Here is a 15,459-nt window from a genome sequence, read left to right on the forward strand (position 1 = left end):
ATCGGGGTTGGGGGGGAGAAGCTCAAAAGGCACATTTTATTGAGATAAAAATAAATAGCACAAACTCCTGACTTTTAATTGCAGACTCTAATAATTTTGCAACCTATAATATAACAGATAAAAATTACAACGGAAAGAGCAACCAAAAAATAAAAATAATGAAAATGAATGGGTGGTATGCGGTACATCAATATCCCCTTACTTGAAAAAAACAGTTGTTGTCGAGTTGTTGTCAGTTAAAATATTGGGCAGCTCTTTTAGTAAACAAAGCAGGTGGAAATCCAACACTAAAATGTTGTGTTTGTATTAAAATATGACAATAGACTGGCTATGACCTGAATTAAGTTCTGTGTGGCCCATGACCCTGAATCACATTTAAACCAGATCAACTAAATCTATAAATAAAAAGGCACAAGCACAGGTTCAAATAGAGACTACAAAACAGAGGTAGATGATGAACATGAATTGCCCAGAGCATCAGGGGTGCTGGCTCTAGCGTTCAAGTTCTGAAAGTGAAGTGGACTCTGCATTTACGTCTCCCTGCTGTTTTCAAACTTATACCCATAATACCCTGCATTAGAAACATGCATTTTTATGTGAGGAAGATAATTCACATTATTATTTTTTGTGAAAAGCAAACATTTCCATGCATCACTCTTCCTGTTGCTGAAAATAAATTAAAATATTCAGTAAATAAAAATCAGAAAAAAGCACAGCTAAGGCTACACTTTCACAATGTTGCTATACATCATTCCCTGTCAGTACGCTGCGGCTTCCCATACATGTTAGACAAAACAAGGCAATAACAAAATTAACAGTGCAGAAGTAACTTGTTCTGGAATAAACTACATTGAAAAACTGAGTAAAAAAGTTACATAATAAGATTATGACCAGTTTTTATTCATTTTAATGACTAAATGAATGCTTCCAGATAAAGAAAATGACATTCAGGTCTGTTGTCATGACAGAAAGGTGATGTTGCAGACTATTCCTCTGTTCTATATCAAACAAGGCAATACAAAAGTAAAAACCTCCAGTTATTATCTGAATAAGCAGTATATTTTTCAGTTTACCAATCACATCACTATAGCACATCGTTAATTACTTACAGATTACCTCATCCACAGTTCTCAATCTCCGTATTGTTTTTGCTCTTGACAAGGGTACTTCCAGAGAATATACAGGGTCATTTTGTAGAAGAAGAGCTTCCACCTCTTGCTCTATTTTTTGCAACTGTTCAATAGTCAGTGCGGCCTGAATACACATAAAAAAAGATTCAGATTTTATATAATGTATTAGAACACTCTAGACGAGAACAGATCGACTTATTTCCTCCAAGAAAACATCAAGTCGAGTTTTGAAAGTCCCTAATGTCTTACTGTCTACCACACTACTTGGTAGCTTATTCCAAGTGTCTATCGTTCTTTGTGTAAAGGAAAACTTCCTAATGTTTGTGCGAAATTTACCCTTAACAAGTTTCCAACTGTGTCCCCGTGTTCTTGATGAACTCATTTTAAAATAACTGTCTCGATCCGCTGTACTAATTCCCTTCATAATTTTAAACACTTCAATCATGTCACCTCTTAATCTTCTTTTGCTTAAACTGTAAAGGCTCAGCTCTTTAAATCTTTCCTCATAACTCATCCTCTGTAGTCCTGGAATCAGCCTAGTCGCTCTTCTCTGGACCTTTTCTAGTGCTGCTGTGTCCTTTTTGTAGCCTGGAGACCAAAACTGCACACAGGACTCCAGATGAGGCCTCACCAGTGTGTTATAAAGGCTGAGCATAACCTCCTTGGACTTGTACTCCACAGATCGTGGTATATAACCTAACATTCTGTTAGCCTTCTTAATGGCTTCTGAACACTGTCGGGAAGTTGATAGCTTAGAGTCCACTATGACTACTAAATCCTTCTCATAAGGTGTACTCTCGATTTTCCGACCGTCCATTGTGGTTGTGTATTGCGTATTGTTCAGGTTTGGTTCAGAATTATTGTTGTTAGTGTTCACCAAAGTAAAAAACATAATATAAGTTTTAAGCTTGGTTTCCTAACAAATTGTGAGATACACACAGGGTTGACAGTTCAGATTAATAAAGGTGGCAATACACACACACACACACACACATACACACGTATACAGTACATACATACATACACACAAACTATTTTCCAAATACCTGTACTGCCTGTATGAAGAGGTGATTACCCCCTTAACTACTCCCTCAAGCAGCATACCAAAAATAAACACAGCCAGACCAACTGATTCTAAACCTCACCAAATAGAGACCCTATCCATGACAGTCAAGTAGAGTCAGCACAAGGTGTCTTGTAGGACACTATGCTTTGAACAAAAGAAATTCCAGAACAGATGAGGAAAAAAAGTTAAATGTAATAATTGGGAAAGGGTTACAATGCCACTTCTAAGGCTCTGGGACTCCACCATACCAGAGTGAGAACCATTATTTCCAGATGGAGACTATTTGGCCCAGTAGTAAATCTTCCCAAGGAAAGGCCTGCAAAAATTATCCATGATGATGACTCATGACTGAGGATTCCAAAAGAACATCCACGAGAATGCAGACCTCTCTAGCCTCAGCTAGGGTCCTTGTTTATGACTTTATGATAAGAATGAGACAGAGTAAATATAGGATTCATGGGAGAGTAGTAAGGCAGAATCCTGTAATATCCAACAATAACATCAATACCTGATAACCGGAAGCCCTTTGGATGTTCTATGGACAGAAAAATCAAATGAGCTCCTCGGTGGATGACACAAGTCCCACTCTGAATGCTGTAAAGAATATACAGCTTTAGGGGTGGAAGTGTGATGTTGTGGGGATGTTGTTCCATCTCAGGACCTGGAAGGACTTGCCATTATTGAAGGAACCACGAGTTCTGCACTTACCAGATTATTCTTAAGTAGAATAACAAAGTCATCTGTCTGGACCTAAAGTTGAAGTTTAATTGGACAAAAAAACTCAAGTCTACAATTGAATTTCACAGAAGAAACAAAACTAAAGTTTTGCAATGGCCATATCAATGTCCTGACAAGAACCCAATAGATATGCTGTGGCAGGACCTATAAAGGAGCAGTTCACACTCACAGTCCTACCAACATGTCTGAATTAAAGCAGTTCTGAAAACAACAGTGGGATAAAACACAACATTGAAGTGAAAGACTGATATCAAATTATAGGAAGCGTTTGGTTAGGATTACTCCTGCTAAAGGTGCTACAATCGAATAATAAAACTTGAAGCAATTACTTTTCATAAGAGTGATAAGGGTGTTGAATAAAGAAAGTAATCATTTAAAAACTATATTCTGTATTCATTCATTTTCTCTTTCTGTGAAATTGCATTTTATCTAAAAGATCGAGGCCATTCACTGTGTAAAACATGCAAAAACAATGAACTCAAAATTCCTGTATGTTTTACATAGCCATATTTGCAACCAAGAAATTCAAATCTTACATGAAAAATATATTGTAGGAGGAGAATGGCAATCCTGGCTCGGAAGAAGGATGTGTTATCATCAAGGCAGGAGGCCAAAACGGAAGGGTAGATGGGATGGTCGGCTGGATGAGGAAATAACGTTATAGCCAGCCAGACTAATATGTTTGATGAACCAGCAGAAGCTGAGAGTTGGGAGTGGTTCCATCCTCCATATGCTAGGTGGCAGTGTGCCTCCTATGGGAACCCAGTTGGGACATCTGCAGGGGTACTTGGGAGATGGAGTCCAGAAGGGCAGCCCTCTCAGGCTCCCTGGGGTCGAGAGAGGGAGTTGTTGGGGGAGGACCTCCCTACTTTTGTTATGGTACAGAAATGCTCTCCAGGAGTCATGGCACGGCACCAGACACATTCCTGGTTCTGGCATAAAAGGAAGACTGTTGCCACACAGTGGAGGAAAGAAGGAGGAAGAATAATTGTGATGCACTGTTTATCTGTGGCTTATTACTGGAGAGGTGATTGTGGAACTTTCTTTGATGGAATAAAAATCCTTCATTTTATTCATTCAACATCTCGTGAGTTACTGTGTCTGGGGTTTGGGGCTCTATGGCGCCCCTGTGTGGTCACAATGTGCAAGTATACATTAAGCTACAGATTTTCTATGGGAGATGTTGAATACTACCACATTCTGTGTTCCATGTCCCCATTTCAGAATAAGCATTGTAACAATTGACAGTGGAATTATGAGAGCCATACTACTAGCATTAAAAATAGCACTAACACACACAGAGGTGAACAAACGTCAGGAATAGTGAGCTTTCACAGACAAGAAAGAGATAAATTATCTTTCAAGTTAATCGGCAGGTGAAAATGTGGAAAAAAGAAAAGAAATGAAAAACAATCCAAAGCATATCAATTGTTAGGAAACACAGGCTGGCTGTAGGGTTACATGTTTGGGCTTGGAAGGCCACATCTGAAACCGAGTTATTCATCATTATAGAGGGTGCAACTAATGAAACAATTTACAGATATGTCAGATCACTGGCTGGCACTGCCAGAAGCAAATTCAGTTCATCACTTGAAAAACTGGAAACATCATAATACAGCACATTAATTATGTTAAGATAATCAAACTTTACAACCGCTAATCCCAAATTACAGTTTGCATCATGAATTGAAAATGTTCTGCGGACACACCACTTAATTAAGCAAACATAATAAAACCTGGATACACATGAGTGTTAAAAGAGGACATTTTAAGTTCAAAAGGCTGCACCATGAAAATGACTGGCGGTCATGTTAAACCTCAGAAGATACAGGGTAAAAATGTCAGTCTCAGTTAATGGAAGGAAATACAAATGTGCTGAATTCGGTTTCGAATAAAGTTTTTAACTAAAAGCTTATTCCACTTTTTATTTGAAACCCTTTTTCAGTAATGCTTCCCTTGTCTAGTCTTGTACACAAAACTGCAGATTCTCACCTACTCCAATTTCCTAACCAATACGCCTATACTTATCTGCATGTAAAAGTGTTTCTTTTAACTTTATAATGTTCAAAAACGTTTGGCATTTAAATAGTCCCATGTGGGTGTACGTTATGAAGGGTGCTAAACAAAATTAAGATTCATTAAAAAAAGAAAAACTTAGTGGCACTTAAAAATGGATGAGTGGACGGAATATCATAGACAAATGTGTAAAATGAATAAACAAAAATGCTAATGTATTATTATGGAACAATAATGCAGTAAGTTACTATTTAACACTAGTTATATTCCCATCATGTTAGCAGCATTTGGTTATCACTTCCAAATTATTTTTTCCAGTGAAATTGCAGCTGCAATCATTAACAGCAGCAGAAAGGAAATTAACCAGTAAGTTGAAATGGGTATAAAAAAAACTGTCATACTTAGATTATAAGAACTAACCTGCCATTATTCAATAACACCAGCCACTTAGCAACAGAGGTATATAATTACCTTGGTGCTGAAGTCAAAGCGCAGATGCTCTTCTGTGACATGGGAGCCCCTCTGCTCAACGCCATCTCCCAGGACGCGGCGCAGAGCAAAATTCAGTACGTGAGTTGATGTGTGGTTCACCATACAGCCTAAACGGCGAGGCTGTAAATACAAGTGAAACATGATTATTTACTGAGTGGAGAAGCTAGCCAACTAGCTAGGTCAGTGAGAAGAAAATAAATTATCACTTTATACTTTTAATTATTATTAAAATGATACCCAAAATATATTAAAATTAACAGTAGGGTGGTGTGGAAGGCTAAATCCAATATGACATAAGTTGGGTTGAACCCCAGTCCCACTGAAAAATTTCAATCTGAATAGAGGATGAGCAGGGCGGCATGGTGGCGCAGTGGGAAGCGCTGCTGCCTCGCAGTAAGGAGACCTGGGTTCGCTTCCCGGGTCCTCAAAGCGTGGAGTTTGCATGGGTTTCCTCCGGGTACTCCAGTTTCCTTCCACAGTCCAAAGATGTGCAGGTTAGGTGAACTGGCGATTCTAATTTGTCCCTAGTGTGTGCACCCTGTGGTGGGCTGGCACCCTGCCCGGGGTTTGTTTCCTGCCTTGTGCACTGTGTTGGCTGGGATTGGCTCCAGCAGACCCCTGTGACCCTGTAGTTAGGATATAGTGGGTTGGATAATGGATGGATGGATAGAAGATGAGCAACAGAGGACTTTTAAAATATAAAAAGCTAAGGGACAGAGTGCTGTAAAAAAAACAAAAGGAATTGACAGTGAGTATATTTTGAATAACAGCTAAATAGTATATGAATGTATAAAATAATAAAGTAAAAGCAGCACTTACTAAATTACAAAGAACTATTCAAACCTTTCTTTGGGAACTGACATATTGCATAGCAGTACAGTACTGTGATCCTGACTTGCCTGTCTGTGACTTTACCCTTGAATTATTTTCCTAAACACAGATATGCTCAAGTTTCCATTGATGACACCCGAGTATTTAAGCAAATGGTGTATTTACTTAGACACTTGATCATCTAGTCATTTTTTGCATTTATAATGGCATTTCCTTTGCTTTTGACTTTCACATTCTCAGCCCCATCTCGTTTTTTCCAGCCAACTGAGTCAGGCACATCTACACCTTACTTTGCGTTTTACAGTATGTCTAAAGGTCCTCACTAAAGTATGCTGCAGTGTTCATATCTTTGCATTCAATGCGGCACTGCCATACAGGCAATCTGGCAGATTCTCGGAACAAGGCACTAGTGTAGGAGACACTTTAAATCTTTAATCTTACTGCTGATAGCAACCTAATAAGACAATGATATTTATGCCAGCCCTAAAGTGCAGAATATTAACATATTGAATCCACTTTTTCTTACATGATTTGAAAAACTTTACTACTTATTTTAAGAAGATTATTAGGTAATGAATGGAAGGTTGCCCACAAAATGCTCTTCCGCTGTTTGTGCAAAATTATACCTTGAGAACATTTCACTCAAAGTGTACTCTTCAAGAGTGATGTTATCAAGCACCTACTCTGTTAAGTCATGTGGCTTTGGGAACGTCCATTGCTCTGGAACATTACTGCTTAATAAACAATCTATTGTGCTAGTAAAGTATAAGCTATCACAACATTTTGTCTGACTCAGCCAGAAGAATCCTAACACATCTATTATAACACATCGAGTAAAGGGTGTCCTGTTTTATTGAAACCTCCCTCTCTCTTTCTCTCTGCATAAAAAAAAAAAACAAATTTAAATTCACTTCAGGAGCAAATGGGCTTTAATAAATGTATTATTCTTATCAACAGCTCTTTCAGCATACTGCTAACCTTTTTGGACGCTGTTCTTTTTCATATTCAATGTTCCTTTCTCTACTCTAATGAAAATCCATCCATCCATCCATTTTCCAACCCGCTGAATCTGAACACAGGGTCACGGGGGTCTGCTGGAGCCAATCCCAGCCAACACAGGGCACAAGGCAGGAACCAATCCTGGGCAGGGTGCCAACCCACCGCAGGACACACACCCACCACACACTAGGGCCAATTTAAAATTTGCCAATCCACCTAACCTGCATGTCTTTGGACTGTGGGAGGAAACTCATGCAGACACGGGGAGAACATGCAAACTCCACGCAGGGAGGACCCGGGAAGCAAACCTGGGTCTCCCAACTGCGAGGCAGCAATGCTACCACTGCGCCACCGTGCCGCCCAATGGAAATCCAATCTGCTTTAAATAAAATGTGATACTCAATGCCTTAGTCATTTGTAATTTACTTATTATAATACAAACTTTAAAATCAAGAAATTAAAAAAGATTTTAGATGAAGTTTAAAAAGGAGACTAACACAGGCAGATGTTAGAATCAGGTAAACATGTTTTACATGGTATCCTTCTATAGTGAACAAAGCTCAAGGCTCTTTACAAATGCAAAATATAATTATTTATACGTCAGGAAGGATCAGCAGTTACCTTATGGTCATGCATGGAACTAGTGATGGGGATTTATCTGGCAACCTTATGATTTACAGTTCAGTACCACGCACACTAAAGTGACTAGGACAAAGTTTAAGAAGAAAATCTTGAAGCAAAAAGCCAGCATGGGCAAAACCAAGCAAGGGATCTAAAACACATTGGGGCGTGCTTCATGCACTTGCTTCTGTGTTAATGTGTTGTACTTCTAGTGTCTTATGGTAAATGTTCATGAATACATGCATCCCCCCCTCCAGTTCAAAACATTTACAATTTTCAAATGAATTCAACAGAACATACTTTAAAGGCAGCACACAGTTTAAACCGTATGATCATCCATGTAAACTTTAAACAAATAATAATAATAAAAAAAAATAGTGCAGATCTTTTTACCTCGTCCAGAAAAAGATGAACACTGTCACCTAGGCATAAAGTCTCTGGAACTATTACTTCATGAACCACATACCCACCACAACTCTGGACATTTTCGACTGGAAATAAGACATCCTGCAAATAGAAATAGAGGAATGATGAGCCAACTTGAAACAACACTCTGATTTGACTCAGCAGAACTCAAGTAATAAACAAGATGATAAAATAATTCAGCAGGTATTCAATACTGCAGATGTATTTGTCTTCTGGAAAATTACCTATAGGGATTAACCACTATTCCCATATGTAATTTCCAAGAAAAACCTTAACAGTGTTTTCCATCACGCATGCACAACACATATCATAAAACATTTACTATTATTTGTTGTTGTAGTATGTTATCTTAGACATAAAGTAAAATAAGCTGCTAAAATAAAATTCATTAAAATGGTACTTAAAGCCTATTTCAGTTTATAAAGCATATATTAAAGATATAATACCTGCTGCTCTCCTCGAAGAAAATAGCCTCGGTCATGTGTTTGTCCTCCCTGTTCTGCATAGAAACAGGTTCGATCCAAAATTATGCCACATCTTTGACCCTCACTCACTTTTTCCACTAAAGAGTTCTCTGCATACAAAGCTAGTACTTGGCCTTGGCAGGAGTGGAACACTACCAAAGAGAAAAATCGTATTGGCAACAGCTGTGTTGAAAAAGCATAAAGACTAACCTATACAGAAGTAACTCATAAACCAGCTTACAACCATCATCAACAGGTTTAACAGCACTCTAAAAAAAGATTAATTGCACTTTTATACAAGAAATAATTCATTAAAATGAAGTGATGATAATAGCTTCTGATGACATAGTACAGTTTGACCTGCCCTGCATAGGAACACCATACAGAATCTCTGGTGCAAGGCAAATGGTGGAAGAGATTGAGAGTAAAGCAATGAGATTTATTGCACCACAGGCAAAGAGAAGTGCAATGAGATAGTTAAATGTAAAAAATGGTTACTACATGCAGTAATGTTGATATATGAGAATCAAAAAATATGATTGGGTGGTGGATGGAATAAAAATATGGTACAAAGAGCCCTAATCTCTGCCTGGATTCTGGAAATAGGTTCATAAAGAATGCACTAGAGCAGGAAGCAAGAATATCAATCTTTAAAAGTGTATGAAAGTGGTACTAATTGCTGATGTATGTCAAACTCAGATATCATCAACGTAGCAGCTTTGCATAAAGTAGGAACTTTGTGAAATGCATGTCACTTGCTGAATGTGCTGGGGAGATGCACACTCAGTGGTAGCAGTAAGAGGAAACGTGAATGGAAGCAATACTTGCAGTTTTACCTCATACAGATTACTAAACAAGACCTTAAAGTACTAAGAGGAAAGTTAATTTAAGAAGTGGGAGGAGCTGTACAGAGCATAAAAAGAAAAAAAAGCAGATGAAATTAGGACAACAAGAACAGGGTGAGATAAGAATAATTAAATGGTTGTGAACATTTTTCACTGAGCACAAAATGAATGCTCAGTTGAGACAATTGACTGGTGTTGAGCAGTATATTGAGGCAGGTTTCAAAAGTAGATAGATAGATAGATAGATAGATAGATAGATAGATAGATAGATAGATAGATAGATAGATAGATAGATAGATAGATAGATAGATAGATAGATAGATAGATAGATAGATAGATAGATAGATATGAAAGGCCCTATATGATAGATAGATAGATAGATAGATAGATAGATAGATAGATAGATAGATAGATAGATAGATAGACAGACAGATAGATAGATAGATAGATAGATAGATACTTTATTAATCCAAAGGGGAAATTCACATACTCCAGCAGCAGCATACTGATGAAAACAATATTAAAGAGTGATAAAAATGCAGGTATAACAGACAATAACTTTGTATAATGTTAATGTTTACCCCCCCGGGTGGAACTGAAGAGTCGCATAGTGTGGGGGAGGAACGGTCTCCTCAGTCTGTCAGTGGAGCAGAATGGTGACAGCAGTCTGTCACTGAAGCTGCTCCTTTGTCTGGAGATGATCCTGTTCAGCGGATTCTCCATGATTGACAGGAGCCTGCTCAGCGGCCGTCGTTCTGCCACGGCTGTCAAACTGTCCAGCTCCATGCCTACAATAGAGCCTGCCTTCCTCACCAGTTTGTCCAGGTGTGAGGCGTCCTTCTTCTTTATGCTGCCTCCCCAGCACACCACCGCATAGAAGAGGACACTCGCCACAACCGTCTGATAGAACATCTGCAGCATCTTATTGCAGATGTTGAAGGACGCCAGTCTTCTAAGGAAGTGACTGTGACTTCTAAAGTGACTGATGACAGAGGTGGATGGGGATCGGAACTTGCTAAAGAAGAAAGGAAGTAGCTGAAGACGTTGGGAAGAATGAGTTACACCACATAAAGTTCACAACACCACTGATGGTGCAGGAAGAGGACTAGTGAAGCAACCAGCCAACCTAAGTAAACCAAAATAATGGCAATTAAGCCTGCTGCTGCACTGTAAAGTAAAAGCTGTTGAGATCTTTCTTTGGAGATTCATAAATGCAATCAAAGTGAAAGAAATCTTAAATTACCATATTTATCTGCTCCTTCAAGACTGTACTGGTATTTTGGAGAATCATCAGTAGCTGGAACACCTCTCCTTTTCAACTCGGCTAGAGTATGTAGATCAAGCTGATAACAAGTTTCTGTCTCTGACAGATGAGACTGTGCATTTTGCTGCAAACAAAATTAAAACTTAAAGGTGAAGACTCTCTTAAAAGAGAATTCATAACATTCTCATTTTTAGCCAGGCTTCTTGAGTTTCCATAGTAAGAATATCTGCATAGGATACTGGCATTGAACTATCAGAGAGTTATTTTTCTTTCAAAGAATAAATATATCACACTTCAGGATAAAAACAAGTTCAATAATATGTATGCACACTGGGAAACAAAAAAAAAATATATGTTCATATTTCTGCTATTGATTGTTAAAAAATTATACTTTTAACCCGGTTTCTTTTCTGTACACTTTTTATAAACCTCTATTTTAAACTGAGATGAATGGAATATGAAGTGATCATACCTTGGCACTTTCTGAAGACAGTTTTTCCAGTGCGTCAGTATCTAAAGCAATGGATTTTTCTGATAACATTAATCCAATTAGATCAAGAGGAAAGCCAAGATTCCTGTGCAAGGACCAGGCCACATCAGCTGCAAAGAGATTGTAAGGCTGACTTATTTTATTTGTTTGTTTTTAACATTTGGTTCTGTTTGGATGAAATCATGTAGTTAATTGTTTTCACATTTCACAGCAATAAATAATCTTTTATATCAACTTATAATCAGAAAGAAAAACAAGGATGGAAAATTCTATGTTCTGCGCTTTCATGTGAATCCTAATCTTCAAATTAAATTGAAAAAATACTGCTAATACATTTAATAATTTTAAATGTTCAGTCAACACGAATGCATGAAAAAGTAATTATAATAAAACTAATGACTGATGTTGTAAAAGGTTGTTTGATTTCTCTTATCCATTGGACACAGGTGGAAGAGTACCCAGTTTTGACTGTAAACTGGGACAATGTGTCAATATAATCATTTGATAATCTGTTAATCACGTGGTCTCAAACAACCCAGCCTCTGACATGAACTGTAATTGTTAATCAATATCAAAGTTAAGGCACTCGGCAGTGGTTTCTTCTATGGTGTGCTTCCAGGAGCACTGTTCTTGTTCAGTGTTTTTTTTTTTTTTTATTGCAGACAATTAAACAGAGGCTTTGGCAGGTCCAAGACATTTCAGCATTTTTTTGCTCTTGTCCTAGGGTTCATTTTGATCTCCTTTAGCAAGCAGACTGTTCTCTTGCTGTGATCTCTGCCTAACACCAACTCCTGTGGAGAGTAGAAGCACGACTGAATTTCCATTAATTTAAGACAGTTCATCTCATTGACGAACATATGGGCTTTCAGAAATGCTTCGTTTACTTTTCTAACTTTATGCATTTCTACAATTCCTCTGATACTTAATTTGATGGCATTCAGGTTCAAACAGATCTTTCCTTGAAAAGAGCATATCCTGTTAGTAACCAAACTTTGTGTGTGCTTTTATATGGCAGGACATCTCCAATCCACTCTCAATGATTATAACACCCAACTCACTAGGCCCAGAGTTTCATAAAATTTTCCTTTTTTCCCTATATTTGTTTTTATTTTATTTGTTCCAGAAATATGTATTATAATAAAAGTGTTATAAAATAGCAATCAAACATTACATAGTGGAAGGAAATTAAAAAAAAGAAAGTCTATTCAATCAGAATATCAGAATCAATCCCATATATGACAGAAACAATTAACCACTATCGCAAACCACACTACAACTCCTAGCCTCACCCAAAAAAAATTAACTAATTAGTAATAAAAAGAATCCCACTGTGTTATACAACCTCATATTAACTAAAATAACACGTTTAGCAGAGACGCAACAGCCGCTAGAACTTTGATCATAAATTCTTTACAATCTGAGTTTGGTGCATAAATGTTGACTAGACTTATTCTAGTTTCATTTAATTTCCCATTACCATAGCATAGTACCCTTCAGGATCTGCTATTGTCTCAGTATCTAGAAATGGGCTTGCTCAGTAGTTCAAAATTACCACTTCTCTTGTCTTATTGTTAAAGCTTGAAATAATTACTTGTACAATCAAGTCTGTTTTGTCTGAAAATGATCCTTGTTTCTTGGATGTGTCTCTTGTAGAAGTACTATGTCTAGTCTCATGGAACTGTGATGTGAGAGCACTTTTTTATTTTAGGCTCATAACTGAGGCCTTTCACATTACAACTTACTAACAGTTAACATTGTCTGGTGTAATACTTGTATAGGTCTATTAATGTGATTTAGTTGAAGATCACATCACATTTTTATTACAAACGAGTGCAGTAAACTGTGCAATTCCAAAGAGTTCATTAATTTCACCTTATGAATCTAGAGAGCAGCAGTGATTAAAAATAGAAATCAAAACTATATATCAAAAGTTTTTGTTTTTAATCTCTTATTCCATAATAAAAGCCAATCCAAAGAATATTATTTGTGATTCTACTTGCTTAATATAACCTAATACTACTAACTACTGGTAATACATTGCAATAATGATAGTGAAATCAGGTTGTCTCTAAGTATCAATCTAAACTGCAATACCTGGAAATTTACAAGACTTGTCCATCCTTTGTAGTGTTCGATCTATAATACGCCGACCTTGGTGGAGAGATGATACAAATGCTTCTTCATTATCATTGATAAGTTCCATAATCTGAAAGACATACATAATATTTTAAGCATGGCAATAACAACATACTATTAATCCTAATATTGTAGTTACACAGTAAGAGCATGAAGTAGCCTGAGAGAATGGAAAAATCATACAGGGCATCAACGTTCATTCATTATCTACAATAGCCAAAAATTTTTGTGTTTCAAAGGCAAAACCAACAATGAAAGAAACCAAGGAAAACAGAAAAGACTTCCAAAATATTTTTAAATTACATGCAAATCCCAAGACAAAAAAGGCAATCACATTTCATTATAATAATAACAACTCTGCACTTTATTCATATTTATATAGCACCTTTCCCATGCTTAAAACACTTCACAGAAATTCACAATGACCAACAGGGCATATACAACATTGGATATAAATAATATTTACACATAACACTAAAAAATAAATGCATGATCTACAAAGCTATGAAACAGAATAAAATAAATCTGAATAAAATGCAAAAAATACAAACACTACAAGAACAATCTGAACAAATAGCATAGCATAATTTGTGATACAAATTAATAACTGATAAACTGTGTTAAAAAAAAAACTACAATACCACTTTCATTTCAAAAGCTCATTGTAATCTTTTTTAAATTATAAACAATATTAAAACACTTCACATTGTAAGCCAGGTTAATTCTAATGAAAAATTTCAAGAAAAACATTTTACCCTACTAGTTTCCTGAGCCAATTCTGGATAAGCATCTCCCTGACAAAAAAAGGAGCAAATGTACAGATTAGTATGGGGAAAAGAAGAAAATGCATGTATAAATATAATGTGTTTATATTAGGGCAGCACAAGGGCACAGTGGACAGCACTGCCGTCTCACAGATGCAGCATCCTGGGTTCAGATTTCTGTCCCCAGACATTTTCACGGGGTGTTTACATGTTCTCCCATGTTTGTGTAGTGTTTCCTCCTGGTACGCCTGCATTTCCTCCCATACCCCAAAAGCCATAAATTTCAGGTTAATTAAGCAATTCTAAATTGGCCCTGTGTGAGTGTGTTTATGTGTGTAAGTGTGTCCCTGCCACCTTGAGCGGTACTTTTTTCTGCCTTGAGCCCAATGCTTCCAGGATAAGCTTTGGGTCCCCTGTGACCCTGATTTGGATTTAGCTGGTTTAAGAAGGTTATGTGTTAAGTTTATATTACTGTTAACAACATATCAATGAACATCATTTAGGAAATAACAAAATATTACTTAGCAGTATATAGTTGAAGACAGACACATGATACATCATTACAGTATATATGGTCAAACACATAACTCAATAGACGCCTAACATTTAACGAGTTCATAACTAACCAAAAGAATAAGGCTAAGAGAAAGCATAGTATGTATAACAACAAATCTTAAACTAAGATTTTAAATAATTTGAAGATAAATAGTTTACCATTTTCTTCTGTATCTTAAAATCTAGCACACAGATATAAAAAATATACATTCATCAAAAGCCAATCTAGAGCAGTACTTTAAAAAAAAAATAATAGTAACATCTGATTTACCAATACTTCTGTCACAGTTGGAATCAATGCAGCAAGTGTTCCTTGAGGAGCTTTAAGTACCTCCATTGAAAAGCGTACAGCCCTGCGAAGAATCCGGCGCAGAACAAATCTGTAAAGAAAGAACAGCTTAGCGTCTCACACAATCCTTTAAGCCAATTACATATGCACTATAACTGAATTGTCAGTTGGTTGTTTACAAGGGTAACATTTAACCATTACTGTGTTTTCTTCTGAGATGTTCTGTGACTGTCTTAACTACACAGTAAAATGTTCATTAGCACCAGGTTTATACTTTGATTAAAGCATAAGAATAAATTTCAGTGGTATTTTTAAATTTCTTTTTTTTAAAGT

At 36.8% G+C, this 15,459-nt stretch overlaps 1 protein-coding gene across 2 annotated transcripts in view; it reads right to left on the bottom strand.

Moving 5' to 3' along the window:
- aars2 (alanyl-tRNA synthetase 2, mitochondrial (putative)) overlaps positions 1 to 15,459 on the bottom strand; it is a 46,286-nt gene that overhangs the window by 15,453 nt on the left and 15,374 nt on the right. For both annotated transcript variants that reach the window (XM_039737995.1, XM_039737994.1), the window contains exons 7-15: positions 15,109 to 15,217; positions 14,274 to 14,312; positions 13,477 to 13,588; positions 11,365 to 11,492; positions 10,872 to 11,016; positions 8,766 to 8,935; positions 8,287 to 8,400; positions 5,422 to 5,562; positions 1,117 to 1,254 (exon numbers count right to left, since the gene is read on the bottom strand). In XM_039737995.1, the coding sequence (XP_039593929.1) occupies positions 1,117 to 1,254; positions 5,422 to 5,562; positions 8,287 to 8,400; positions 8,766 to 8,935; positions 10,872 to 11,016; positions 11,365 to 11,492; positions 13,477 to 13,588; positions 14,274 to 14,312; positions 15,109 to 15,217 (1,096 nt within the window). The remainder of the gene's footprint in view (positions 1 to 1,116; positions 1,255 to 5,421; positions 5,563 to 8,286; positions 8,401 to 8,765; positions 8,936 to 10,871; positions 11,017 to 11,364; positions 11,493 to 13,476; positions 13,589 to 14,273; positions 14,313 to 15,108; positions 15,218 to 15,459) is intronic.

Source organism: Polypterus senegalus, chromosome 16 (assembly GCF_016835505.1).
Source record: "Polypterus senegalus isolate Bchr_013 chromosome 16, ASM1683550v1, whole genome shotgun sequence".
Taxonomy (NCBI): domain Eukaryota; kingdom Metazoa; phylum Chordata; class Cladistia; order Polypteriformes; family Polypteridae; genus Polypterus; species Polypterus senegalus.